Below are 23,784 nucleotides of genomic sequence, written 5' to 3'. Positions count from 1 at the left end.
TATCTAAAACAAATATGAATATTTTACCTTTCCAACAAGTTCGATTTGAGAGTATCCTAACAACATCATAGAAAAATTTGTATAATAATATTCAATTTATCTAAATATTATTACAAATTTAAAAATTATTGCATTGATCTAAAACTTTTTAACAAATAAAAATATCTAAAACAAATATGCATATTTTACCTCTCCAACAAGTTCGCTTTGAGCATATCCAAACAACATCATAGAAAAATTTGTATTACAACTGTGAATAGATCCATTGGGTAAAATGGTGATCATTCCACTAATAGTGCTGAAAACTGAAACAGTTCCTTCATAAGCTGGTAATTCAGATCTAAGCTGATCACCTACAAAGAGTAAGAAAAAAAGAATAAAAACTTACAAAAAAGTACGCTGCATATTAAAAAAATTTCAGAATCTCTAAAAATATCTTTTGCACAAAAAATAAATAAATAATTAAAAAATGAATAGCAAAAGATAAAATAAGAACCCATAATTAAAATTTATGAAGTACCTGAGAAGGATTCGAGGCTTTCGTCTACTGAGCAATGCTTTATATTAATGTTGAGTGGAAATTTAAAGTTGTCCTTCGTTTTGCCTGTAGTACAAATTTTAAGGCAACTCTAAAAGGAAAAGTGTAATTAGAAAACTGATACATTACAACAGTAAATTAATATTGTTTTAATTTCACAATACATGAGATCTATACTTATACTTATGGGCTTTTGTATCTTAGGTTTCTTTACTGCATCAGTTTTATGGAGATTATGTAGCATAGCTTTTTGAATGGAGATTTAAAACAATAATATTAAAATATATTATTTTCTAGAAATTTTAAACTCTTAACTAGAAGGTAAGCCTAAACCAATTTCACATATAATTTAATTTCGGTCAACATTCTTGCTGCTAATCTAGTTTGTTTTTTGCCCTTTTAAGTATATTATAATTTTTTTTCTTCATAATTTTCTTTCATTGCCGGAGTTAATCTAATTCTTAAGAAAAAAAAGAGTTTCTTATTGTATTGGTTTGCATATTGAAGACAGTTTACTTTGTTTAAAACAAAATAAAAAAAGACCATAATGTTTTACCCCACACAAAATAAAAATATGAAGGAAAAATTAATAATTAATTTTTAAGAAAAGGGCTCACATTCACTTTGAATATTCTATTAGGTAAGTTTACTCACAGGAAAAAAGAAAAAAAAAATAGGTTACGGGCATTTGGTAAAAATATGTTGCCAGAAAATTTAAAGATGAGAACTGAATCATTACATTTTGTTGATAAAAGGAGGCCATTAAAAAAGTTTAAATGAAATCCCTTGCCAACAATAATTGCCTAAAAAAATGCCTAGGCATATATGTTCTCATTGATAAAGATCTTGGCAGCAATTTATTTAGAACATACAAATTCATATAACTCAAAACAAGCTATAATCTATAAAATAGAGGCTATAATAAAATACGGATAAGTATAACTGCTCAAAATAAAAATTATGACAAAAAAGATATTTTTTTTTGAAAAAAAAAAAACATACTTTTAATTTTAAGCATTAAAACATTTATACATGTGATTAAAATGTTCAATAATAAATTGTTCATTTTTACATAAAAAAATATTTCCAGTCATTATTTTTTAGTATAAAAATCTTTTATGCAGAATTATAAAATTTTCACAGAAAATGGGAAAATGAAATCAGAAGAACACATTTTGTTTTTGAAATCCTATTATCGTATTAATATAAATTAGTTTCAGCCATTCCTGTGATTTTTCCTTTTTAAAAATACTTTTGAAATACAAAATCCTTCTTAAATTTACAGTATTCAAAGTAATCTCTCATTTGGTAGGGTAGAATGTTATCCTATACTTGGAAGTTTAAGAAACAAGTTTAAAAGTCCTCATTCAGAATGCTCTTTAACTCTGATGAAAGAGTTTTCTTGATGACCTTGCTCCTTCGACAAATTTTGCCATTTCTCCAACCTTATACACATTTTTGATTCCATCCCAAAGTAACCCCTCACTTGTTATAATGTAATTCTCGACTTGGAAGTTGAAATTTCTAAAACCACTTTTAATGTTCTCATTTGGAATGCTTATCTTGACATTGGAGTTTTCTTAATAGCTTTCATCTGCTTAAACCTGGTTTTTGAAAAAAAAATTTCAGAGGTTGAGGAGATGAATCCTTTACTGTGTTCATTGAGTAAATCCCTTGCTCGTTTTTTGTTTACAGAACTGTTTAAAGAGTTTCAAGAAAATTTAAGACACTGAGAAATTCAAAATTGAACAAAAGAGGATTTCAAAAGTTGTTTCTGTAACTCTCTTATACTGAATATAGAACTTCGAAGCTTATTTTCAATATTTTTAAAATGCAATATCAATGATCATTGGGCAATATTAATCCATAAAAATGAATAATTTACATTCTAATATAGCCTTCAGCCTTAATAAGCTCCCTTCTGTGTTAAGTTTTTTAAATTTATTTTATCATTTGGAAAATCAGCTTTTGTAGAAATCCATACCATTTTACTTATATACAAAGATAATTTACGCAATGATGACTGCAAATGACAGCATTCCTTTACAGTGTGCCATATTTCACTTCTTTATGCTTATCGCTTTTATCTATATTGTTGAACCTGTCCTTAAATAGCACATTCTTCTCATACTCCCTGATATAGAAAAAAAGTCTCTCTTCTTGCCTTTTCCCACGCTTGTTCTAAAACTAGTTAACCTGGTCCCCTGCTGAATTTTTGGAATTCTCGTATCTCTACAAATCACTCTTTACACTTTCTTTACAAAGTTTATGTTTGAATCACTCTGTTCTCTACACTTTCTTCACAAATCACCCTTTGGCAATCAAGAGGGGAAACAATTTAATTCGTTTTACAGCTGCTCTCTTCATATTCTTACATTATCGATTTGAGACAAGACTTTTATTTCAAAAACTGTGAAAATGGAGAATTCTGCAAAGTGGAAAGTATTTTTTTGATAGAGGACAAAGTTGAAATTATTAAAGGAATTGAAAATAAAACCAATCAATCGGCACTGTGTAAGCATCATCTATATCTGAAGTAAAATCAGCAGAAAATATACTAATTATGTTTTTTTCTACAGAAAATGCGGATCCGAAAATCTTGAATTTTTTGCATATTGTAGATAAGAAAATTGATGAATTCTACTTTTCATAATATGTGAAATCCTAACCAATTTTATCTAAGTATTTTTCTCTTTAATTTTTGTTTTATTATCTATTTAGCTTGTTAATAATTTTTTAAACAAATTATGTAAAATCACAATCACTATTTTCAATAATTCAACTACCATACACTAAAAAATATTTTTTTTAAATTTTGGATATTATGAACCATCATTTATAGTGAACATGTTACAGGGTCTGCAGACGGTTTCACCACAGCGTAGTTTGACAATATTTTTCTAAGCATTAAAATTTTGCCAAAGCAGAATTAATGTATCTTTCATAAAATTATTAATTTACATGAACAATCTGAGCAAGCTCTTATTACATTTATGAAAAGTTTTTATTACTCAATTTGTTGTTTACATAGAGTTTTGATGCATGACTTAAAGAGAGTGATTTGAATTTTCTAAAATAAAAAATACAACTCAAAAGTAACTGTCTTTAACTAGTTTATAGTAAAATATTTAAATGAATAATTGCTTTAATTGATATTTTTTCATAATGTACTTTTCTAGCTCATGCCATTATAAAGAGTTCAGTGCTATGAAAGAAATCTAATATTTTTTATGTAAATATACATTGTAAACAAATTTATTCAATAATTTTGCACATGTTTTTCGAATTAAAAAAAAAGAGCAACTTGGTTTGTATAGAATTATTTTGACAAACTTAAATTATTTTTTAAACTGCCAAAATTATAAGGAAATGAAATTCAAACAAAATTATTACAAGTTATTCAAAATTTAATTTATTTTTAATAATAACAGATTAGAGCATAAAATGCATATGAATGCACCTGTAATGGAAAAATCCTTACTTCTGAAATAACACCTTCTTGCTGATTTTCCCATTCTAACTCCAGAGAAGGAATAAACTCTTTAATATTTGAATTAAGTACTTGATCAGAAGTTTCATAACCATACAAATTAGCAAAGCTTACATCACAATCAAATATTGTGCCCTATAAAAAATAAAACAAGATAAATAAAAGAAAAAAACCATCTAAACAAAAATACTGTATGAAACAGACAAATCATTATCTCTATTTTTAATTTGTCTAAAGTGGAGTATTAACCCACTGGTGGTTTAGCAAATGGGCGAAATTGGGAAAATGTTTCTCCCCAATACACCAGTTTTCAATCTAATAACGTGGGAAAACCGGTTTTGGTGTGCCGAGAAGACTGCTGGTCAAAATATGACTTTTTATGTGCCGAACCGTCAGTGGGTTAAGAGTATTTTTCAATCAAAATATGAGTCTTACAACATTAACCAACACTTGAGTTTTCGTAAAGCAGGGTTTTTGTAAAAAGAGCATTTAAAACAAAATGCTGAAAGACTATCAAAATGCTAACGGAAACAGAATTTATTTATTTTTTTTTTTTGCTAAAGCATTTTACAAAATTTTATTAAAATAATAATTTAAAAAAAAAAAGACAAGAAAACCATGAAGAGAATGTAAGATTGCATTTTTCTTGGTGTAAATATGTTGAACCTATTGTTATTTTATAAATTAATAGAACATACTAAATGATACAAACTGATTTTTAATTACAAACTTGCATGCATCTTCAACATGCACCTATCTTTATGATTCTGGCATGAAGAGTAATTTTTTTCAAGTGAAAATTTTTTTCTCCCTAATATGCTTTAAAAAAACACACCTACATTGTTAAAACAAAGGAGATATTTAGTAAAAAAAATTATAATATATTTCTGAAATCAAATTTGTAGGATAAAATGTCTGGTGGCAATTCTAGAATTTGTAAATATCTAAACAATTTTATACTTGCAAAGATAGAACGAACTAGATTAATAAGATATAGCATCAAAACCATAGCTTGATTAGCCACTTGCTTAAAAAATTTTATGATTCATATACATTAATCTTGATTTTTGCAAAAAAATTAAACTATTCAGTTTTATATGAAATCAGATTTTGGGAGTGATTTTTTTTTAATTCACTTTTGTAAGAATTTAGGCATGATCAGTTGGATTTTTCATTTCTGATGAAAATACCAAGATAAGTTATGCTGCACCTAACACTTAGTCAATATTTAAAGTACAAGTGAAATTTTTGGGGAGTATCCTTTTTCTATAAGATTTCAAGAAGTATCGTTCATGATTCATAAACAGAATTTCATCCAGGCTTTGAAAAAAATTTATTATTTTATTTAATTATTATTATTTTATTTTATTATTATCTTATTTAATTTTTATTATTATCAGATGACATGCAACTTTAATATTAATTGACATGCAATTTAAATGTAATAAAATCTTGTAATAATAATCTTTATAATAATCTTGTAATAATATATCTTATAATAATCTTGTAATAATCTTTAATGTAAATCAATAAATATAAAACAAATTTTAAAAATAATAAATGTAATTGAAGTATTTAAGTAAAACTTTAAAAATACCTAAAATCTTCAGAAATATTTTTTAAAATATGCATAAAATAAAACAATAAACCAATTTAAATGTCACATTATAAAATTAACTACTTGTAAAATGAATTTTTATTTAATTTAAGATAGTGCATAGATGCAATATAAGCACCTGACACATGATTAAGAGAATAAAAAGGCAATTTAAATTTGACTGATTTGATTATTTTCAAACCCTGATTTAATCTTCAAACTAATGGATTAAAAGGGCTTCTTTCTACCCTTCTTTAAATAAACATAAGTTCAAGTTTACAATCCAGTACAGTTGCTTTTGAAGCACTGTAATGTCATACCATCACAGAACTAGATGAAAAAACGCTACAAAACACTGCATTTTTAAGGGTGCCTAAGTAGGCTGCAAAAGGTTGCTTATTATTATTTTTAGTCTTAATCAAGCTATCTTACCGTTAAATCAAATTTAACAGTTCCCATTAGTCGCTCAACAGGCTCCATAATTACCAGACATCTAAACTCAGAAGCTGTAGATATTTGTCTAGCCCAGACAGAGACAGGCACAGTTTCCTTGATGTTTGTTACTAAATTCATCTATAAATATAAATGGACATTATTCAGTTATAACAAAAAATAAACAGGGTTGGAAAAACAAAACAATTTTTTTTTTTAATTCAGAGCAATCTTACATATTTTTGTGGGGAGAAGAAAAAAAACCCAAAATGTATATTCAATTCTTGGAACAAAATTTTATAATAGAATGTACTTCATTTCAAAATATTTATACAGATTTTATTTTAAAATATAAAAAATAAAAATCTAAAACATTTAATATTTAATTGTAAATTAATTGAATGTTATCATAAGTTTACTGTAATAAGTAATTGCATGAGTACTAATAAAATAATAAAAAATCATTTAATAAAACAATCTAAAAATTGCAGGTTGTATTAGTAATAAACACACAAAGCTTTAAAAAAGAGATAGAGAGAAAAAAAAAGGACTAAATTATAGAAATTGTTTCTTTTTAGATAATTTTTGTTGAGCTAATTGTTGATAAAAAAAAATTGGGATATACTAAATGCTAAGTAATAATTTATACCAATTTAAAACATACAAATTAAAATAAAGTATGTTTATATCAATCTTAGTCTTGAACCTTTCACTTTGTCCATTATTGAAATATAATCTGGATGCAAGTGAGAAAAAGCTATGTAAAACCATTATGATTAAAATAAGATTGATTGTGATCTTTCTTTAAAATTTTTAAAATTGCTTTTAATCTTTAAGAAAAACAATAATGAGTAACAAGGGAGAAAACTGGTTTTCTTGCAGCGAAATGAAAATACTACAGCAACAGACTAAAATGTAAAGATTTGCATTTAAAACATTTAAGAGGAAAATTTTTTTTTAGTTGCATATGATACCTTATAAATCTGAAACACCCTTTTACTTACTTAAAAAGAAAGTTATTTGTACTTTTAAGTCACTACTTGCTTTTCATAGACAAAAATTACTTTATTTATTACTTATTTTTAAATCATAACAATTTATATAAATTTTTTAGACCTGCTGTAAGAAGGAGAAATGTTTTAGCAAAATATATAGTGACATTTACCTATCTTGTATTCTTATATAGTAATTTAAAATATATATATACACATTACCACTCTTCCAGAAAAAAGAACTATTTCCCCATTTGGCTTCAAGTCTGCTTCACTAAATAAGTTTTGGTCATCTGAAGAAAGTAAAAAATCCTTAAGTTTGAAAGCGTTTATTTCATCTAAACCAAGTAAAGTAAAGGCTCTATGATTAGCAGTCAAGATCTGGAAAGAAAAAAAAATGGGAATCTTACAAATAAATCAAGAACATTAAAATAAGTTGTGTCATTGTGCATATAGTGTTTCGGGTGCAAAAACTTATTTTGCAGTTGCATATTTCAACACAAAAGTAGATGGTGATCAAAAATGTTTCTTAAAACTTTTATTGGAATATCTGCACATTAAAGCCAGTCACATTCAAATTAAGCACAAAGACAATCTCTTTTTTTTTCTTATCAAGTATGTCAAGTACCTTATGTATTGACACCATATTAAATAAGAAAAACAAATAAGCACAAGTATAAAGAAAGAAAAAAACCTTGAAATTGAATTTAGTAAAATTCAGTATTTGGATGAAAGAAATTCGAATAATCAAAGTTCTAGTGCAGTGATTCCCAACCTTTTTTTTGTTGCGGCACACTTTTAACGATTTCGAAATTTGACGGCACACAATGAAAAAAATTAGATTAAAAGTTGTTTAATTACCTATAAAACACTGGGTTAAATAGTTTGTGATAATAATTTTGAATGTGAAATAAAATAATACGTACTACAAAAGCACATTTATTAAGGGATTAATTATTTCTTTCGACCAATTTTTTTTAGTTAGTAACAGTTATTTATTTTTTTGCCAGTTATTAATTGTTAGTTTGTTTTCTATAGTTATTAACTGTTAGTTTTTTTAACATTAACTGCAACTTTTTTGTGATTTCTTGTTAACAAGTTTTTTTGCTAATTTTTAATTGTTAGTTAATTTTTGTTAGTTATCCTCTGTTAATTTGTTTCTTATATATTTGTTTTTTTTTTTTTAGTTATCCTTTGTTAATTTGTTTATTAATTGCATAGCTTACTTTAATGATTAGCTCTTACAACATTTTTTAAAATTGTGTGTCATATACAATTTAAACACTTCCATCTTATTTTAAGATTGTCAGAAAAAAGACAATCGCCGACAAAGTTGTTCACGCGATTAAAGGCATGGAAAAATTATAAAAAGTATATATATATATATACACTTTTATTTAATTCAAACTTTACTCATAATAAAAAAAAGTATTATAATTTTTATGTTATCATTTCTAATATTTAGCGGCACATTTTAAGAATTTGGTGGCACAAAAGTGCCGCGGCACAGTGGTTGAGAATCACTGTTCTAGTGCATTTACTTAGTTAATTTTTTACATTTTTCATGCCTGAGATAAAAAACTTCTGAGCAGATAAAATTACAAATTATATGTTTTGATTCAATCAAGATTGGTTTTTTAAAGAAAAGTTATTAAGTAATTAAGAAACGATTTAAAAGGCAATCACAATTTTTATGACTATTAGAAATAATGATCAAAGGTTTGTTATTAAAAACTTCAGAGGGCTCGTTTTTCTTATTTTCAAATTTGAAAATTTTTTTCTAGGATAATTAAGTTTTCTGTTTCTCTCTTTATGTATATATATGTATCAGGAGTCTGTCTAGGTTTTTCTGAGAGGTACCTATTTTGTGAAAATTTAGACATAATTTGCGAAAAATTAAAAATTATATAAAAAAATCAACACAAAAATGTGGATTTATCGTTTTTTAGGGGATACAAAAATAAAATTTTAAGAAAAAGTTTTTTGTGAAACTACCGTTTTTCCTAAAGTTGAATTTGTCAAGGTACCGCTAAACGGTAGTAAATTTGGCCTGGACAGACCCCTGTATATATATATATTGAACTGTTGACTAGATTGCTATAACTTTATAAATAATGAATAGATTAAAACAATATTTTTGGAGCAATTTAAAATTATTATGTAAATTTACAAAATTATTTACGTAAAATTTAAAAAAAATTGCTTAAACCTGCACAATATAAGAATTTGAGGTAGCTTTTTTATGCTGCGCATGCGTGAAGAAAATATTTTTCTTAATTTTGTAGTGAATCATATTTGGTAACCAAAGAAAAAAGGTTGATTTAGATAGATTTAGGTCAGTAGTTTTGAACTTACCTAAGTTTTGTTTTACCTAAGAAGATTTTGTACTTTTTGAAAGAAAGTTCAAAACGATCTAGAGTTTTCCTAAAATTTCCTTTTGTACTATTAAAACAAGATTTATTAAAAATGAGACCGGCATTGTTTGGGATCCTCCATAAAAGTATGTTTTCTTTTGCATGTTTCCTTTCCTCATACCATTACATTTTGGATTTCTTACAATTATTGTATTAAATTTTGTTTTATGAAACAAAAACAAAAAAATTGTGGAAAAATCCTGATCCTTTTAAGCTTTCTTTTAAAAAGTACAAACACTACTTACAAAATTGCTTGAAATTTTTTAAATTTTTAAGATATTCAAATCAAACTTTTTTCCAAATAAGATTCACTACAAAATTAAAAAGGAAAAAAAAAAATTGTTTTAATTTTTTCTCCACATGCACAGTATAAAAGAACTATTTTAAATAATTATATTTCACACAGTTTGCAAGGAATTTTTCTTTAAATTTGAACGAAATAATTTTGTAGTTAATTTTAAATTGCAAAAAAATATTGTTTCAAATTATTTATTATTCATAAATATATAGCAAAAAAAAAAGGGCAAAAGAAATGTATATATGAAGCCAAAAAATGCATACAGCAAAAAAAAAAAAAAAAAAATTAAGGTACAAAAATTTTTTTTTTTATTAAAATGTCGATATCTCCATAAACATTTACTCTAAGCATTAGCAACTACATTACAAATAGCAACTTAAGTAATTAATGCAATAAGCTTGTAAGCTTATTACTTATCTGGCACAAGGTGTTTAAAAATACTTGTTTTCTTTTGTAATTTATTGTCAGTCTCCCAAACCTTTAAATCTTATTGCTATGCATGAAAAATCACAAGAACTAAACATATTGAAAGTTATAAATTAATCCTTTAAGTATTTCTTTAGAAATTTAAAAAAATGTTAAAAACTCAAACTGCCTAATCCATTATTGTAGGGTAGGGTAGTGCGTATGTATACACACACATATATTACTACATATGAATATAAAATTCTGAAAACATCCTGTTTTTCTTTCTTAGTTTTAGATTTTTAACTTTTATTTTAAACTTTAAATTAAAATTTGCATCTAATTTTTCACAACGATTATATTTTAATAAATTATATGTTACATGTGAATTTAGAAATGGTTTAAATTTTCAAAGAAGAGAATTTTTGTCGCAACTTTCAGTCGGTTTATATAAATTTTACAATACCTGTGTTGTACGGGCATCAATCGTTAAAACTGCTTTACTCGGGTTATGAAGAAATGAATGTAAATTCTTCTTTAAAGACACAGATGTGTTCAATATATATTTATATAGCATCCAACTACCATCAAAGTGTTTATTTTTAAGTGTGTCACTTTCATGCTGACGATATTTTGGGATAGAAAAGCTGATACTGTTTATATCATCACCTGGAAAAAAAATAAAAAAAATAATTAAGCAAAACAATAGGCTAAGTTCAAATTCTTCATATTTGAAATATCAAAATCCTTTTAACAATGTACTCAAATTCATATCCAACACTATCAAAATGATCCAAACTTATAAGAACATACATAACATCTGAACATCTGCATAGTTGAATTTCAGAATAAAAAATCATGCAAATAAGATGCTTAGTGCTAAATGTGAAATACTTAAAAGTTAATGTCACAAGAGAAAAATATGTAAAATATTAATAATAAAAAATTAGTATTACACTTAAGGGTTGACAAGGATAAAAAATAATTACATAAATTTCGGCAGATAAAAATTATTGTTAGAGGTCAATCACACTTGATGCTGAATCCAAAAGTAAATAAACAATGAAATCACTGTTGTGAGTTACTAATAATAGCATAATTATAATACATTTTATTTTTGTTACAACTGCAAAAAATAAACTAGTAAAGCACAAAAATAAATCAGCTAATAATAGGCATTGATCACTCATCGTTTTAACAAGCAGGGATGAGATTAGCCAAAAGGCAAAACAGCTGAATTTCCACGATAGTAAATTTTACGCAAGCGCAACCCTTTAATAATAAATTCCAGACAGTTTAAGGTAATAAATAATGTGTTGACATACAATTGTGTACTAATCTATTATTATATAAATGATTACATTGATACTTAACATTTAGTGAAAATAAAAATTACCAATTGAAAAAATAAAGCTGGAAATTATATTTTTCCTCAGTTCACATAAGAGACAATTATTACTTGAAAAACTACCTGGTTTAGCAAATTAAAACTACTGAGAATATACATTAATATTTCATTTCTTTTAATAAATACTGTTATGTGATTTATAGCAAATATATCAGTAATATTACTTTTTAAATTATATAGAAAAAAAAAACTTTAACAATGAACCGAATCATTATGTTCATATTAAAGTCTAATCTAACTAGAGCCCTCTGAAACATATCAATAACAGTGAAGTAGAAATATATAGTAACTCCTTAACATACAAAAATTGCTATTTTAGTTTGAAAAGTTACATGACAATCAGCAACTGTTTAGATAATTGCTTTTTTATTTGATAAGAATTTTGCATTTTATAGCATAAATAACAGCAATTAGAAATAAAATTTTGATGTTGAATTAATTAACTCTTTTTCCAAAAAAAAAAGTTAAATTAAAGCCCTTTTTAAGTGATTGCTTTTGTTTGCTATGTCTTTTATGTTTGCTATATCTTTTATGTTTGCTATATTTAGTCGTTAGTCGATCTTCAAACATCTTGTGACAAATCCTATTTTTTCTTCTTTTCAAGCACAGAATGTAAGTTTTGAATATATTCCCTTCCAGTTTCTCTGATGTTGTAACACTTACATATACTAATAATCGTCGTTAGAAAAACAGTCACCTTTATAGTAACTAAATTTTTAAAAAATTTACTTGTTACAAGATTCGCGATAGTTGATCTTAAAATTGTGTGAATATGAATAACAATTATGGATTTTGAAATCACATGAATATGAAACTAGATATACGATTTTGAAAATGAGAAAATACAAACTGGGATATATAATTTTTAAAATGCGTAAATACAAATCACGATTCATAATTTTTAGATCACTTAAATACGAATCATGATGCTTAATTCTTAGATTGCATAAATAAGAATTATGATGCATAATTTTTAGAATGCGTGAATGCGAATCCCAATGCCTTATTTTAAAATCATGTATAAATACGAAAATCAATGTTTGATATTATAAATCGCATGAGCAAATCAAGATATTGAATTTTAAACTTGCGTGAATACGAATCGCTACATAGGTTTTTAAAAAGGCGTAAATACGAATGACAAAATCGGATTTTTAAATCTCGTAAATAAGAATCGCAATGTACAATATTCAAATCGCGTGAATAAGAATCGCAACACGCAAATATGAAAAGCTATGCTTGATATTAAAATCGTGTGAATAAGAATCGAGATATTAGCAGATTCCAGGCTTGGGACCTCTAAAAGGCTTGTCAGAAGCAGCGTCGTTTGAACTACGAAAATCGGATCTATCTGGAGCGCGGGTAAAAAATTCGGAAAATCTTATCTGCTGCGTGTAAAAGGAGAGAAAATAGCTAAAATAGGCAAAAATGAGAAAGGATTGGTAGCTATGTAGTTTGAATTTTCTGTTTCTCTTTGAAAATCGGTGAATTTTCTGAAAAAGCGAAATACTTATATAAAAAAAGTGAAATTTTTAGAAAATCTGAATTTTTGATAAAAAAGCTGAAATTTAAGAGATAAAAGTGAAAAAAGCGGAAATCCGCTAAAAAGCGGAAAAATCTCATCCCTGAACAAGGTTCTTGGCTGGAGATTTATTTGCATTAATTATATATTGCATAGTTTATACAACATTCACAATATTACTTTTAATCATAAAAATAATCTGTAATAATTTTTTTTTAAATTTAATAAGAGTAAAACCAGTTTGTTTTGCAGAAAAATATCCAGGTTCAACTCTGATTAAAATTTGGGGTCAACAGTTAAATTTTCTGAATAATTGAAATATAATAAATAAAATCTCTTAATAATTTAATATTGTTTTGTTTAAAACTAAATTGGATTCAACATAAATCATACAATCATTTAGTAAAGTAAACAGCAAGAACAGATAGTTAAATATAAAGAATAACAAATAATTGTGCAGCAAAAATATTGCAGAATTCATTTATTTAAACATTTTATTTCTTTTTTCAAAATATTACCTTTTTTATGAATATCAAACTATTGTCCACTTAAAAAAAGTTAATTTAAATAATATTTCATTTTATTATCACAGAATCACTATTCAGCTTCAGATTGTAAGAACAAAAATTGACTATTTATAAGTATTGAGTGCCCAAAAAACAGCCAACATCAAGTGTCAGATATAATAGAAAATAACTTCAATTTGCAAATTTAGAATAATTAATACTCAATCTAGCAATAGAAATGTAACTATAAAAGAATAATTTTGTATTTTGTCATTGTAAACAGTGGCCCCCATCCCCCCCAAGCTCTTGGGCGCATTCATCCCCCCCCCCAAAAAAAAAAATTTGCTAACTTCCCCCTTTCATGTTAGCTTGTTCGAAATAGTGCTACTTTACTTGCATTGCCAGTTGCTTCTTTTATTTATGTACCTAAAAAAAAATTATCTCGTCTAAATTCCCCCCAAACTATTCGTTTTATTTAGTGTAAATACCCCCCCCCAAGCTTTAAGTGGGCGCATCGTGCGCCCACCTTCCCCCTTAATGGGGGCCCCTGATTGCAAACAAAAATTTTTTTTTATAATTTCAGTCAAATAAAAAACGTTATATTAAAAAAAAAACTATATCGTCAAAAAAATTTTAAAAACAACAACAAAAAACATTCACTGTCAGATGGTTATTTTTCAGAAATTTCATTAATGCCTTTCATGGTTTCAGTCATATAAAAAGCTAAATACCAAAACAAAAGATGTCATAATATATTTCCAAAACTTATTGAAAGCAATTCAAAAAAGGTCAGTCAGACAGCAATTCATCAGAAATTTTAAAATTGCTGGTAGATTTGAAGAAGAAAATTGGTTTGATTAGACCTAAACATGTAAAAACTAACAATGCCACACACACACAAAAAAAAGGCAAAATATATAAATTAAATATATTTCTTCAAATGTGAAAAATTCTATAGCTCAACATTAAAAAATAAAAAAAATAAATAAATCCATTTTGAACTACAAATCAAACAATGTTTATTCAACATAATGTATAAAAACAATTGCATTGTGGAAATATACAATTTAAAAGTTAAATTTTAGGCAAGGCAAAGTGGTTTAGGCAAACCAGTTTTAGGCAAAGGAAGTATTGAAGGTTCAGGAAGGAGGTACAATTTCTTGACCAATAGCATCATGACAGTGACAACATTGCATACAGCCTTTTTCTCTCAGATTTGCTAATTAACAGTGACTAGAGGTAAGCGTTTTCGACGAATTTTTGAATTTTAAAATGGCTTACCCCCGAAAGTTTTGCTTCAGGTTCCTGAATAAGATGCAATTTTTCAGTTAAACAATTTTTAAATATTCCCAGTCGCGTTAAAATTTTGACTTTTCCAAGTTTTTCATTTGAAATTTTACATTTTTGCTGAACACAGCATTAAAACTTCTGGCTGAAATTTTCATTGAGTTTTAAAACCCTGAATTTGATATTAAATAATGGACACACTCATATAATTTTTTATACCCCTCACCAGTTTTGAAAACCAGAATTCTAGTTTTTAATTTAAAGGCAAAGTACTCCATTTCAGCAGGATAGTCAGTGTTTCAAAGCTAAAAGCGACTTGTCCACCCACCAAAGGATTTTAAATCTTTTTATTTTGAATTTGTGCAGAATAAAACACTATTTACCTAATTAACTATAAGCTTTAATTATAAATTTTAATTATGATTTGATTTTAAAGCTGTTTTTATTTTTTAAACTTTTTCCTTAAATGAATTTTTGGAATTTAATGAAGCAACAATCAATGCAATTGCACCATACGAAGAAATTCAAAACTTCAATTTTAGAAACATTTAGGAAAGAAATCATGGCTAGTAAAGAAAAAATCATGGCTATCAATTTTGAAAAAAAAAAATTTATGGCTTCTACTTTCTGGGACAGACAAAGGCATTCTTCTGGTTGACTTCATGCTGCCCTGCACCACAATTAATGCAAGTGCATATTTCACAATTTTAAGACTTCTCAGAAAGGTTATTCAAAACAAATAGAATTAAAAGAGAATATATAATATTCATATAATTAAAAATAATAATATAATTAAAAAAGATATAACTAAAAATGAGCATAAAAAATTCAGGCAATAAATCAAAACAAGGTAAAATGGCTCAATTTACAAAATATAATATTTTTATTTTGTGTTTGTAAATTTTCAAACATGTATATTGATTTAGTAGATTTTATAAGAAAATGTATAGAGCACATCAGTTTTTATGTTATTTCATGAATTTAAAATTTATCGAAAATGCAAAATTAAGACACTCTAATACGGATACTCATTTATCTGAAGATTATTTTTGGGGATAAATTCCAGGTCTTTACTTCATTACGTGATAGTCATGTATGACATTGTCACCGAACAATGGACAAAAACTTCAAATAATCAAATAGACAAGATAGAATTTGTGTGGGCAATTTTTAATAATTACTAAAAGCAGTTACGATTACAGTCCCACAAAATGTAGTTAATAATATACAGCATATATCTTTTCAGCAGTTGCCACTTTAAATATATTAAGAATGCATTACAACAACTTGTCTATAAGTTTATCTATAAATCATCTGTAAATGTTGCCCGTGTCAAGGTAAAGAATCTTTTTTTTTCTGAGTGCAGAGATAGACTATGTAAAAAAGGATGAAAATTAGTATAGTAGATTTCAGCAATTTTAAATCAGTAATAGCAGTTCCACAAGAAATTTAGAGCACAGTATCATTTCAGCAGTTGCCACCTTAAATGTATACAAAATGTATTAAAATAACTTGCCTCTAAACTTGTCTATAGAACATCTGTGAACATTGCCCATATCAAAGCATTGATTCCCATTTTCTGGGGCTGTGCGTACACCAGGAAAAGATTGATTATGTAAAAAAGAATCAGTTGGATGAGGCGAAAGGCCAAATTCTTTTGCTCTTTGATGACGGATGCTTTCTGCTTCCAAAGGAGAATGATAATAAGCTTTGGTTAGCCTACTACAAGATTTTGTGCTTGGCTCTAATACTCTACATTGCAAAGGTGCCTAAAATAATATGGAGTATTAAAATATTGGCTAACAAAGAAGGTACCCACAGTGCCACTTACAATTCACATACATTTATTTATAAATATACTGAGCACTTTTAAGCATAAGATAATGACGCGGGAAGACAATTGAATCAACTTCGTAATATTGAGATGGTTGAATTTTCATTTCTTTTACAAGCATTACAAAACTGTTACAAACATTTCAAAATAAAAACTAGGAAAATGTTTTTGCAGATGAATTACAGAGCAAAATAATAATAACACTCAAGATAAGAAAATTTATTAAATAAAATAAAGTCTCTAGGGCACATTTTTAATAAACATTAAAAACAAAGCAAAGATTTTTATTAAGTATAAATCATGAAAGCTTTTTTTTTTTTATTGAAACCTACAAACAACTTTTAAAATATTTTTATAGAAATTTCTGTAGAATCATTTGGAAAAAAAAATTCTCCTCTTAATTTTTAATGGAATTTTTATATTTTTGACGAAAATTAGACTTTTCTTTTTCTATTTTATAACCAACATTGAACATTTAACAGAATCTGAATCATCATCATCAGTCTTCAATCAACTATCATTGATCCTTGTAATTTTGAACCCAACTTAGACAATGGAACTTCTTGATCAAGCACTGGAACAAACAAGCCTTCGTGTTGAACTTTCGGATGGAACTAACCCACAATTGCGTTATATGGAGAGGAAAACCTCAAAAACCACCCACCATTAATTCAACAGCAATGGAATTCTAACACATGATCTATCAACCACTGAGGATATTTTACGTCTGTACTGTGATTGGTGCGAGCCGGGAGCAGAATTCATGTTAGCCAGCCACAACTGGGATCTGAACATAAACCACCACATTGGGAGGCGAACGTTCTATCCTCTGAGCCACCGCAGCTTAAAAATGAGGTACTCCGAAAAATAAGAGGACTCACAGCAACAATATGGTATGGTAACTTTAAAGCAATGTGTATTCAAGTAAAAAAATTTACAGCTATTAAAATTTAATAGAACATAAAAATTATAAATATGTGACAAAATTTAGTTAAACATACTGACTCTTTAATCAACTTGTTAAAATTATTTGGAGTGACAAAATACTTTTAATGTAAAAAATCTCCTTCCACACGAATCTTGCCTCCACAAATTTATGAATTCTGAAGGATCAAAATTTAAAATGGAAACATTGGATGATGATTACTGAAAATTTTCTTTATTTGTCAGAAAGATTGAGGGTGACTAAGATATTTTTAATTATTGAGGAGTACATACACCCACCCCCACCAACCCATAATCATTGTCTTAGGCTAGAAAGTATTTATATATATAAAAAAATCATTATGATTGGGAAAACAGAACAGTGGATACCTTCCATGTAAGATCTAATCATGCAAACAAAAAATGTGTTATGATGCTCACTAAATTCTAATGTGCAATCTATTACCACTAGAAGCAATTACGACTAACACTAATAAAAAATTGAAAAAGTATAAAGAATCAAAGGAAAAATAACTTGAAGGAGAAGTAATATACAAAAATTATTTTTTTAGTGATCAGAAACTTTTGAATGCATTTTACAGACCTAGTCCACTTGAAACAGCAACATTTTTTTACATTTGTAAACTTTAACCCAATCACATTTTCAAACAGATTGAAATGTTTTAAACACTGCATTACAATGCTGTATTAAAAAATAAAATATCATAAACATTCAAAACTTTGTCTATGAAATTCCTTATTAAAAAAAAAACAAGGTTCCATCTAAAATTCCGTAATATATATTTTTTTGGTACAAAATGATGTTTTACTTTTTAAATATAATCAAGAACACACTTTTTAATAATTGCATGTCATTTTTTAGCTGTTTTATGAACCCCCCCCCTTCTTTTCAAATTTTCACATGTAGGTACTCGTATTTAACATATGTAAATAAAATCATTGTTTTTTTTTTCTTTCTGTTTCATTGATTTAAAAAGAGTAAATAAACGCTTAGTATTTAAAAAAAAAAAGAAAAAAGAAACACTTTCATAAATTATAAAATTTGTAACTCAAAGAAATTTTAATAAAGCAGCTGACACAATCGCACTTCAGAACGACTTTACATAAATAAGTACGGGGAAACAAAGAACAATAAAAACAAAGTTGATAATTTTTCTATAATATGGAACAAACCTTTATCGTTATAACAACGAATTTGACAATTCCTTAATTCTTCAATACACTATAGAATTTGTAAGTGGTAAAAATTCGGAGTTTCGAAAATAAATAATAATGGTGACAAAAAAAGCACTCAGAATAACTTTACATAACTTAGTAGGAACGGGAAACGAAGAACAAAAACACTGAATTTTAAAACAAAGAACAAACCTTTAAAATGTACCAACAAATGTAACGATTCCTTAATTCCTCTTTTGAATACAACATTCCATATTGAACACCTGGAAGTTGATTCAACGGCACGACTCTAAGCAAAGCAGGAAAAACACGAGGCAGGGGGAAAACTACGCTTACGTTATGGCGATGAAGTTAGGCTTAAAAACGCGATCAATAAAACTACACCCATACTGAAAATTCTCCACGCAAGAACGAAGAGGGGAGTTCAATAGAAACGAATTCTAAAAAGACGCATTAAGACAATAGTATTTACCATGGAAACCTTTTCTGAGAAAAACCGACTACAATAAATAATCTGAAAATAACATTACTATTTGAGATATTTTCTCCGAATACCGGGTTCAATGTCGCGAAAAGGAAATAAATAAAAAATTAAAGTCTTAAAACAAACTTTTTCAAGAATGTTTTTAGAAAATAGAATTGATTAAATGCGGACAAACAAAATTTTATTATGATTAGAATTCTATATCGATAAATGTATTTTTATTTTAATTTAACAATCAGGTAAAATTAGCGTTCTTAAACTTTCCGTAGCTTGAAGTTAAAAAAACTACATATATATATACTACCAAAAATTTTAAAAATACTTTCTTTAGAGAGTAAAACAAAAAAAAGTAAATGGATCAAAACCAACATAAAAAGACGCTTGAATTATGAATGATTGTGAAATAAAACGAAAATATACTCATTATTTTATCCCGGTTTAATGTGCCACGCATAAAACTAAGAAAACAGAAAATACGCATTTTTTTAAATCCTACACTGAATAGAAAAAAAAAATTCTGTATGTATACAAAAATACCGTTTTTTTTATTAATTAAAAAAAAAAAAACATTTTTTTGTCGCGATAAAATTGTTCCATGACAGTAAAGATTAACGCATATAAAAACTTAAAATATTTTTAATTACTTAATCCCTTCGCAGTTTAATGTTTAATTTTTATACTTTAAATCTGAAATGAATTCGTCCGAATTCGAAATTGAAATAATAAAATGCTGTTGCATTTTTTTTTAACTCCTATTGTTTTTTTATTGATACAAAATTTTGACCTATTTCTAACAAGCAAGACAACTCAATCAAACCTCTTTTTAAACTATGCGCTGATTTCAATTGTTTTCTGACCACTACAAACATAATTTTTCGTTAACAGAAATACTACTTTCGGTTAATAAACAACTAAAATCCTGACTAACAAATAACCTGAATCTTCACTAGTGTTCTAGATCTGACGAAAATACAAATTTTTATAGTTTTCCGACCACTACAAGGTGAATTTATCAGTCATTGAAATTTATCGTAATTTGAAATTTCAACTATTTTCTACTCATACTCGAACTTTAAATATATCTTCATGATGGATAAAAGTTTCTGGCAGATATAAGCAAAAAATGATGTTTCAACCGTTTTTAAAACTAGTTAAAAATGCTCAAATTTCAACTGAAGCTCTGCGTCAGATGCCAATACGAGTTTCAATTGCTACCTAAATGGTGCAAGCAAAATTTATTACCATTATATCAAAGAAGTAATAAATAATAAATAGTGTTAGTGTTAGGTAAATAGTGTTTTGAAGTTTTTGAATCTAAAATTAAAAAAAATCGTCATTCGTCAGCGTTATTTGTATGCCTATTTCATTAGTTAAACTTAATTACATGAAAAGCAAAAATTTAACGATTGAACTGTGCAATGCTATGCACTATCAACAATAAATTCAATAACTCAAATTCGTGATTATAATAATAAACAAAAATTTAAAAAAATAAAATAAAAACAAGTTCTGCAATGTTTATGTTTACTCATAATTTTGAATATTAATAGGCATTTGATTCATAAAAGGTAGTTAAAAGATTTTTAATTAATTTAAAAACAGAGTACTGACTAAAAATAAACTCAACATTTAAGAATAATAAATAAATAAATAAACAGCAAACAGATTATATATGAGGTATTATGTATTAGTAACTTATTCAAATATTCAAGAAGCAATCTTTCACAAAATTCTATTTCAACAGGGATTTTTTTTTTTTTTTTTGAAAACTTACTTAATTTAAGGGAATTTTCTAAAATGTACAAAATTTTTTATTCAACCAGTAGAAGAGGAGAAACTGGCAAAATCTAGTTTACTGGAAAATCCAGTAGAGTCGGCAACTATGAATCTTATGCATATATTTCTTAATTACGAAGCTATAAATATTCATACGCTAAGTTGAACTAAAATTTAAAATCATCCAAAAAGATGTCTTCGTTAATTTAAAAAAAAAAAAAAACTAACTACGCTATTAAAATTCAGAGCAAAAAGTCTTTAATGCGCAATACAAAATTCCTGAAATTTACCCTTTCATATTTCTACAATATGTAATGAAGATAAAATAAAATATTAAAAAAAATATTTCAATTCGAATTCGTTAATTTTAAAATCAATAATATTATGAATATTACAAGTTAAAAAATAAGCTTGTGAAAACAACAAATATTCTAAGAGTAAACTGTAAATTTAACTAATTAATTCGAATTATTCCCTTTTAATCAAAAAAAAAAAAAAAAAAAATCAAGGTCTCTATCCAATGAATAAATATGCATACAAAAAAGAGATCTAAAATATGCCTTTAATTCGTAATAATAATAAAATTGATTAAAAACAGAATATTAAATTCACAAAAACAACTAATTTAAATTTTAATACGTCATACAAAAATCGGTATTTCAAATTAGTAATTCAACTTCTTGCACTTGTTACTTACTTATGCATTTATTAAGTTGAATTAAAAAAGATCCCCTCATTAATTTAAAAAACTAACTAGGCTATTAAAATTCACCAAAATAAAAAAGTTACAAACGTTATTGCAGGTCGTCAAATATTTTTTTCAAAATTCAATCCATATACATTTAATTGAATTTAACAATACAATAATCCCAACATTATTAATTAAGAAATGCTAAAAAATAAAGTAATCAATGTTCGAACATCTTGATGGTAACATAACAGAATTTATTTTACTCTGTCAAACAATAAAATATAGTCATTTCCCCTTTATTTAGAACAAACGAAATCATTAAGTCAATACTCAAAAAACAAATACTGTTAAACGCAGTGAAGATTACAAGATACTAAATATTTACTATTTGTAACAGTCACGTGTAGAACACGTGTTTTTCACTTTTTATCAATTTATAAATATTTACCCTTTTAAAATAATTACGTTCAAATAAATTTACTTACCCATTGTAAATAACTCAAACCAACTACTCAATTAAAGAAAGTTTTTTAATCAACTAAATTTCACGAATGCTTAAAAAATCATAAGTTCGCTTTCTTTCTAAACAAACACTATGCTTTTGAATCAAGCATATTGATCACGTGATCAGAAAAGGGCAAGAGATAGCTCCAACCCCGCTATTTCTACGGGGTATCTTTAACAAAAGCATTCATTGTTTCCCTTCTGTATTCACCGGTTTACAACAGAGCGGGAAGATTTCGAAGAATTCCTTATTCTTTCTTTCCTTCTTTATTTATTTTTTATAGTTGACCCTTAGCAAAAAGTAAGAACAGTCAAACTCTACCCGTATATTATTGGAATATACCGATTTTTAAATTTTATAAATACGTTACAATACTATTTGTCATTATCAGCACAAATAATGGCAAGATTTATAACATACTAGCGTATTTTATGGCGTTATTTTTTTCATAAATACGTTATAATACTACTAATCGCTTTCAATACAAATAAGAATACAAGGATAACATATGTGACAGTATATTTTTATTTAAGTATTTTGTTCTTCAATCAAGCTTATATATTTCGTTAGAGCTAAGTAAAAAAAATATGGTTTCCTTGAAAAACACCACCGAAGTTGGAAGATTCTTATGTGTTGCAATGTACTCCTTTCCCATACTCTGAATTAATATCAGCAATACTTCTAAAAATTTAAATTTCGAATTTTTTTTTAATACATCATTTTAAACGCTAAAGCTACCAGAAAGTGCAAAGAAGTTACAATTTTTAGAAAAGCTCAGGGCAGTGTATACTTTTCTCTGAGAAGACTATAAATTTAGACTATACTATACTGTAAATTTAGAAAAAGAAGGGGGAAATTTTTTTTTCGAGTAAGCACAACTAAAAAATTTAGCTGAAATACTAAGTTTAAGGTTACATAAATAAAAACGATAATGGAATTCACAAATGGATGAAATTGTCAATTTAACGTTTTTCGTTTGTGGCTTCCTATTTTCAACAATTTGCACCACAATCCGTTAAATATAACTTGTGGAACATTATTTTGGCACGGATAGAACTAAAACCAGTGCAACAGAAAATACAGCGATGATTAATTTTTGAACCATGAATTTATTTTCTGTTGCATAAGATCTTTTTTTTTTTCACTCTGTATTTTGTAGTTTTTAATTAGTGTTGAATGACAATGCATTGACCAGAGAATATTAACATAAAAAAATTAAAGTGTGATAAATACTTTCAATAATAAGTTAGTGCTCCGAGAAATATTAACCCCACATTTCCAGGTGAATTATCATACTTGCTTAATTCTCCCGTTTTTGTCGAAACATGCTTTCTCAATAATTCAAGCAATAGAATCTTATATGCTTTACCATTTTTTTTATTTAATTAATTTAATTTGTTATAATTTTAATTAACACTTCATAAAAACAATTTAAATAAATATAAAATACAATCATTGAATGCTGGTTAAATTAAATAAGATAA

At 26.5% G+C, this 23,784-nt stretch overlaps 1 protein-coding gene across 6 annotated transcripts in view; it reads right to left on the bottom strand.

Annotated features, from left to right (window-relative positions):
• The window catches only part of Pask (PAS domain containing serine/threonine kinase), a 49,919-nt gene that overhangs the window by 17,129 nt on the left and 9,006 nt on the right, over positions 1–23,784 (bottom strand). For 2 of the 6 annotated variants that reach the window (XM_043039605.3, XM_043039604.3), the window contains exons 3-9: positions 16,406–16,658; positions 10,633–10,835; positions 7,272–7,430; positions 6,058–6,198; positions 4,020–4,163; positions 521–629; positions 190–353 (exon numbers count right to left, since the gene is read on the bottom strand). In XM_043039605.3, coding sequence (XP_042895539.2) covers positions 190–353; positions 521–629; positions 4,020–4,163; positions 6,058–6,198; positions 7,272–7,430; positions 10,633–10,835; positions 16,406–16,658 — 1,173 coding nt within the window. Of the gene's footprint in view, positions 1–189; positions 354–520; positions 630–4,019; positions 4,164–6,057; positions 6,199–7,271; positions 7,431–10,632; positions 10,836–16,405; positions 16,659–19,036; positions 19,211–22,280; positions 22,417–23,784 lie in introns of those variants that run through there. The other 4 variants (XM_043039603.3, XM_043039609.3, XM_043039611.3 and 1 more) reach the window with 4 other exon arrangements.

The sequence above is a fragment of the Parasteatoda tepidariorum genome, chromosome 2 (genome assembly GCF_982258835.1).
Source record: "Parasteatoda tepidariorum strain Cologne lab strain chromosome 2, Ptep-v5.0, whole genome shotgun sequence".
NCBI classification, from domain to species: Eukaryota; Metazoa; Arthropoda; class Arachnida; order Araneae; family Theridiidae; genus Parasteatoda; species Parasteatoda tepidariorum.
The sequence above is the reverse complement of the archived record's forward strand: the minus strand, read 5'-3'. Positions and strand labels throughout refer to the sequence as shown.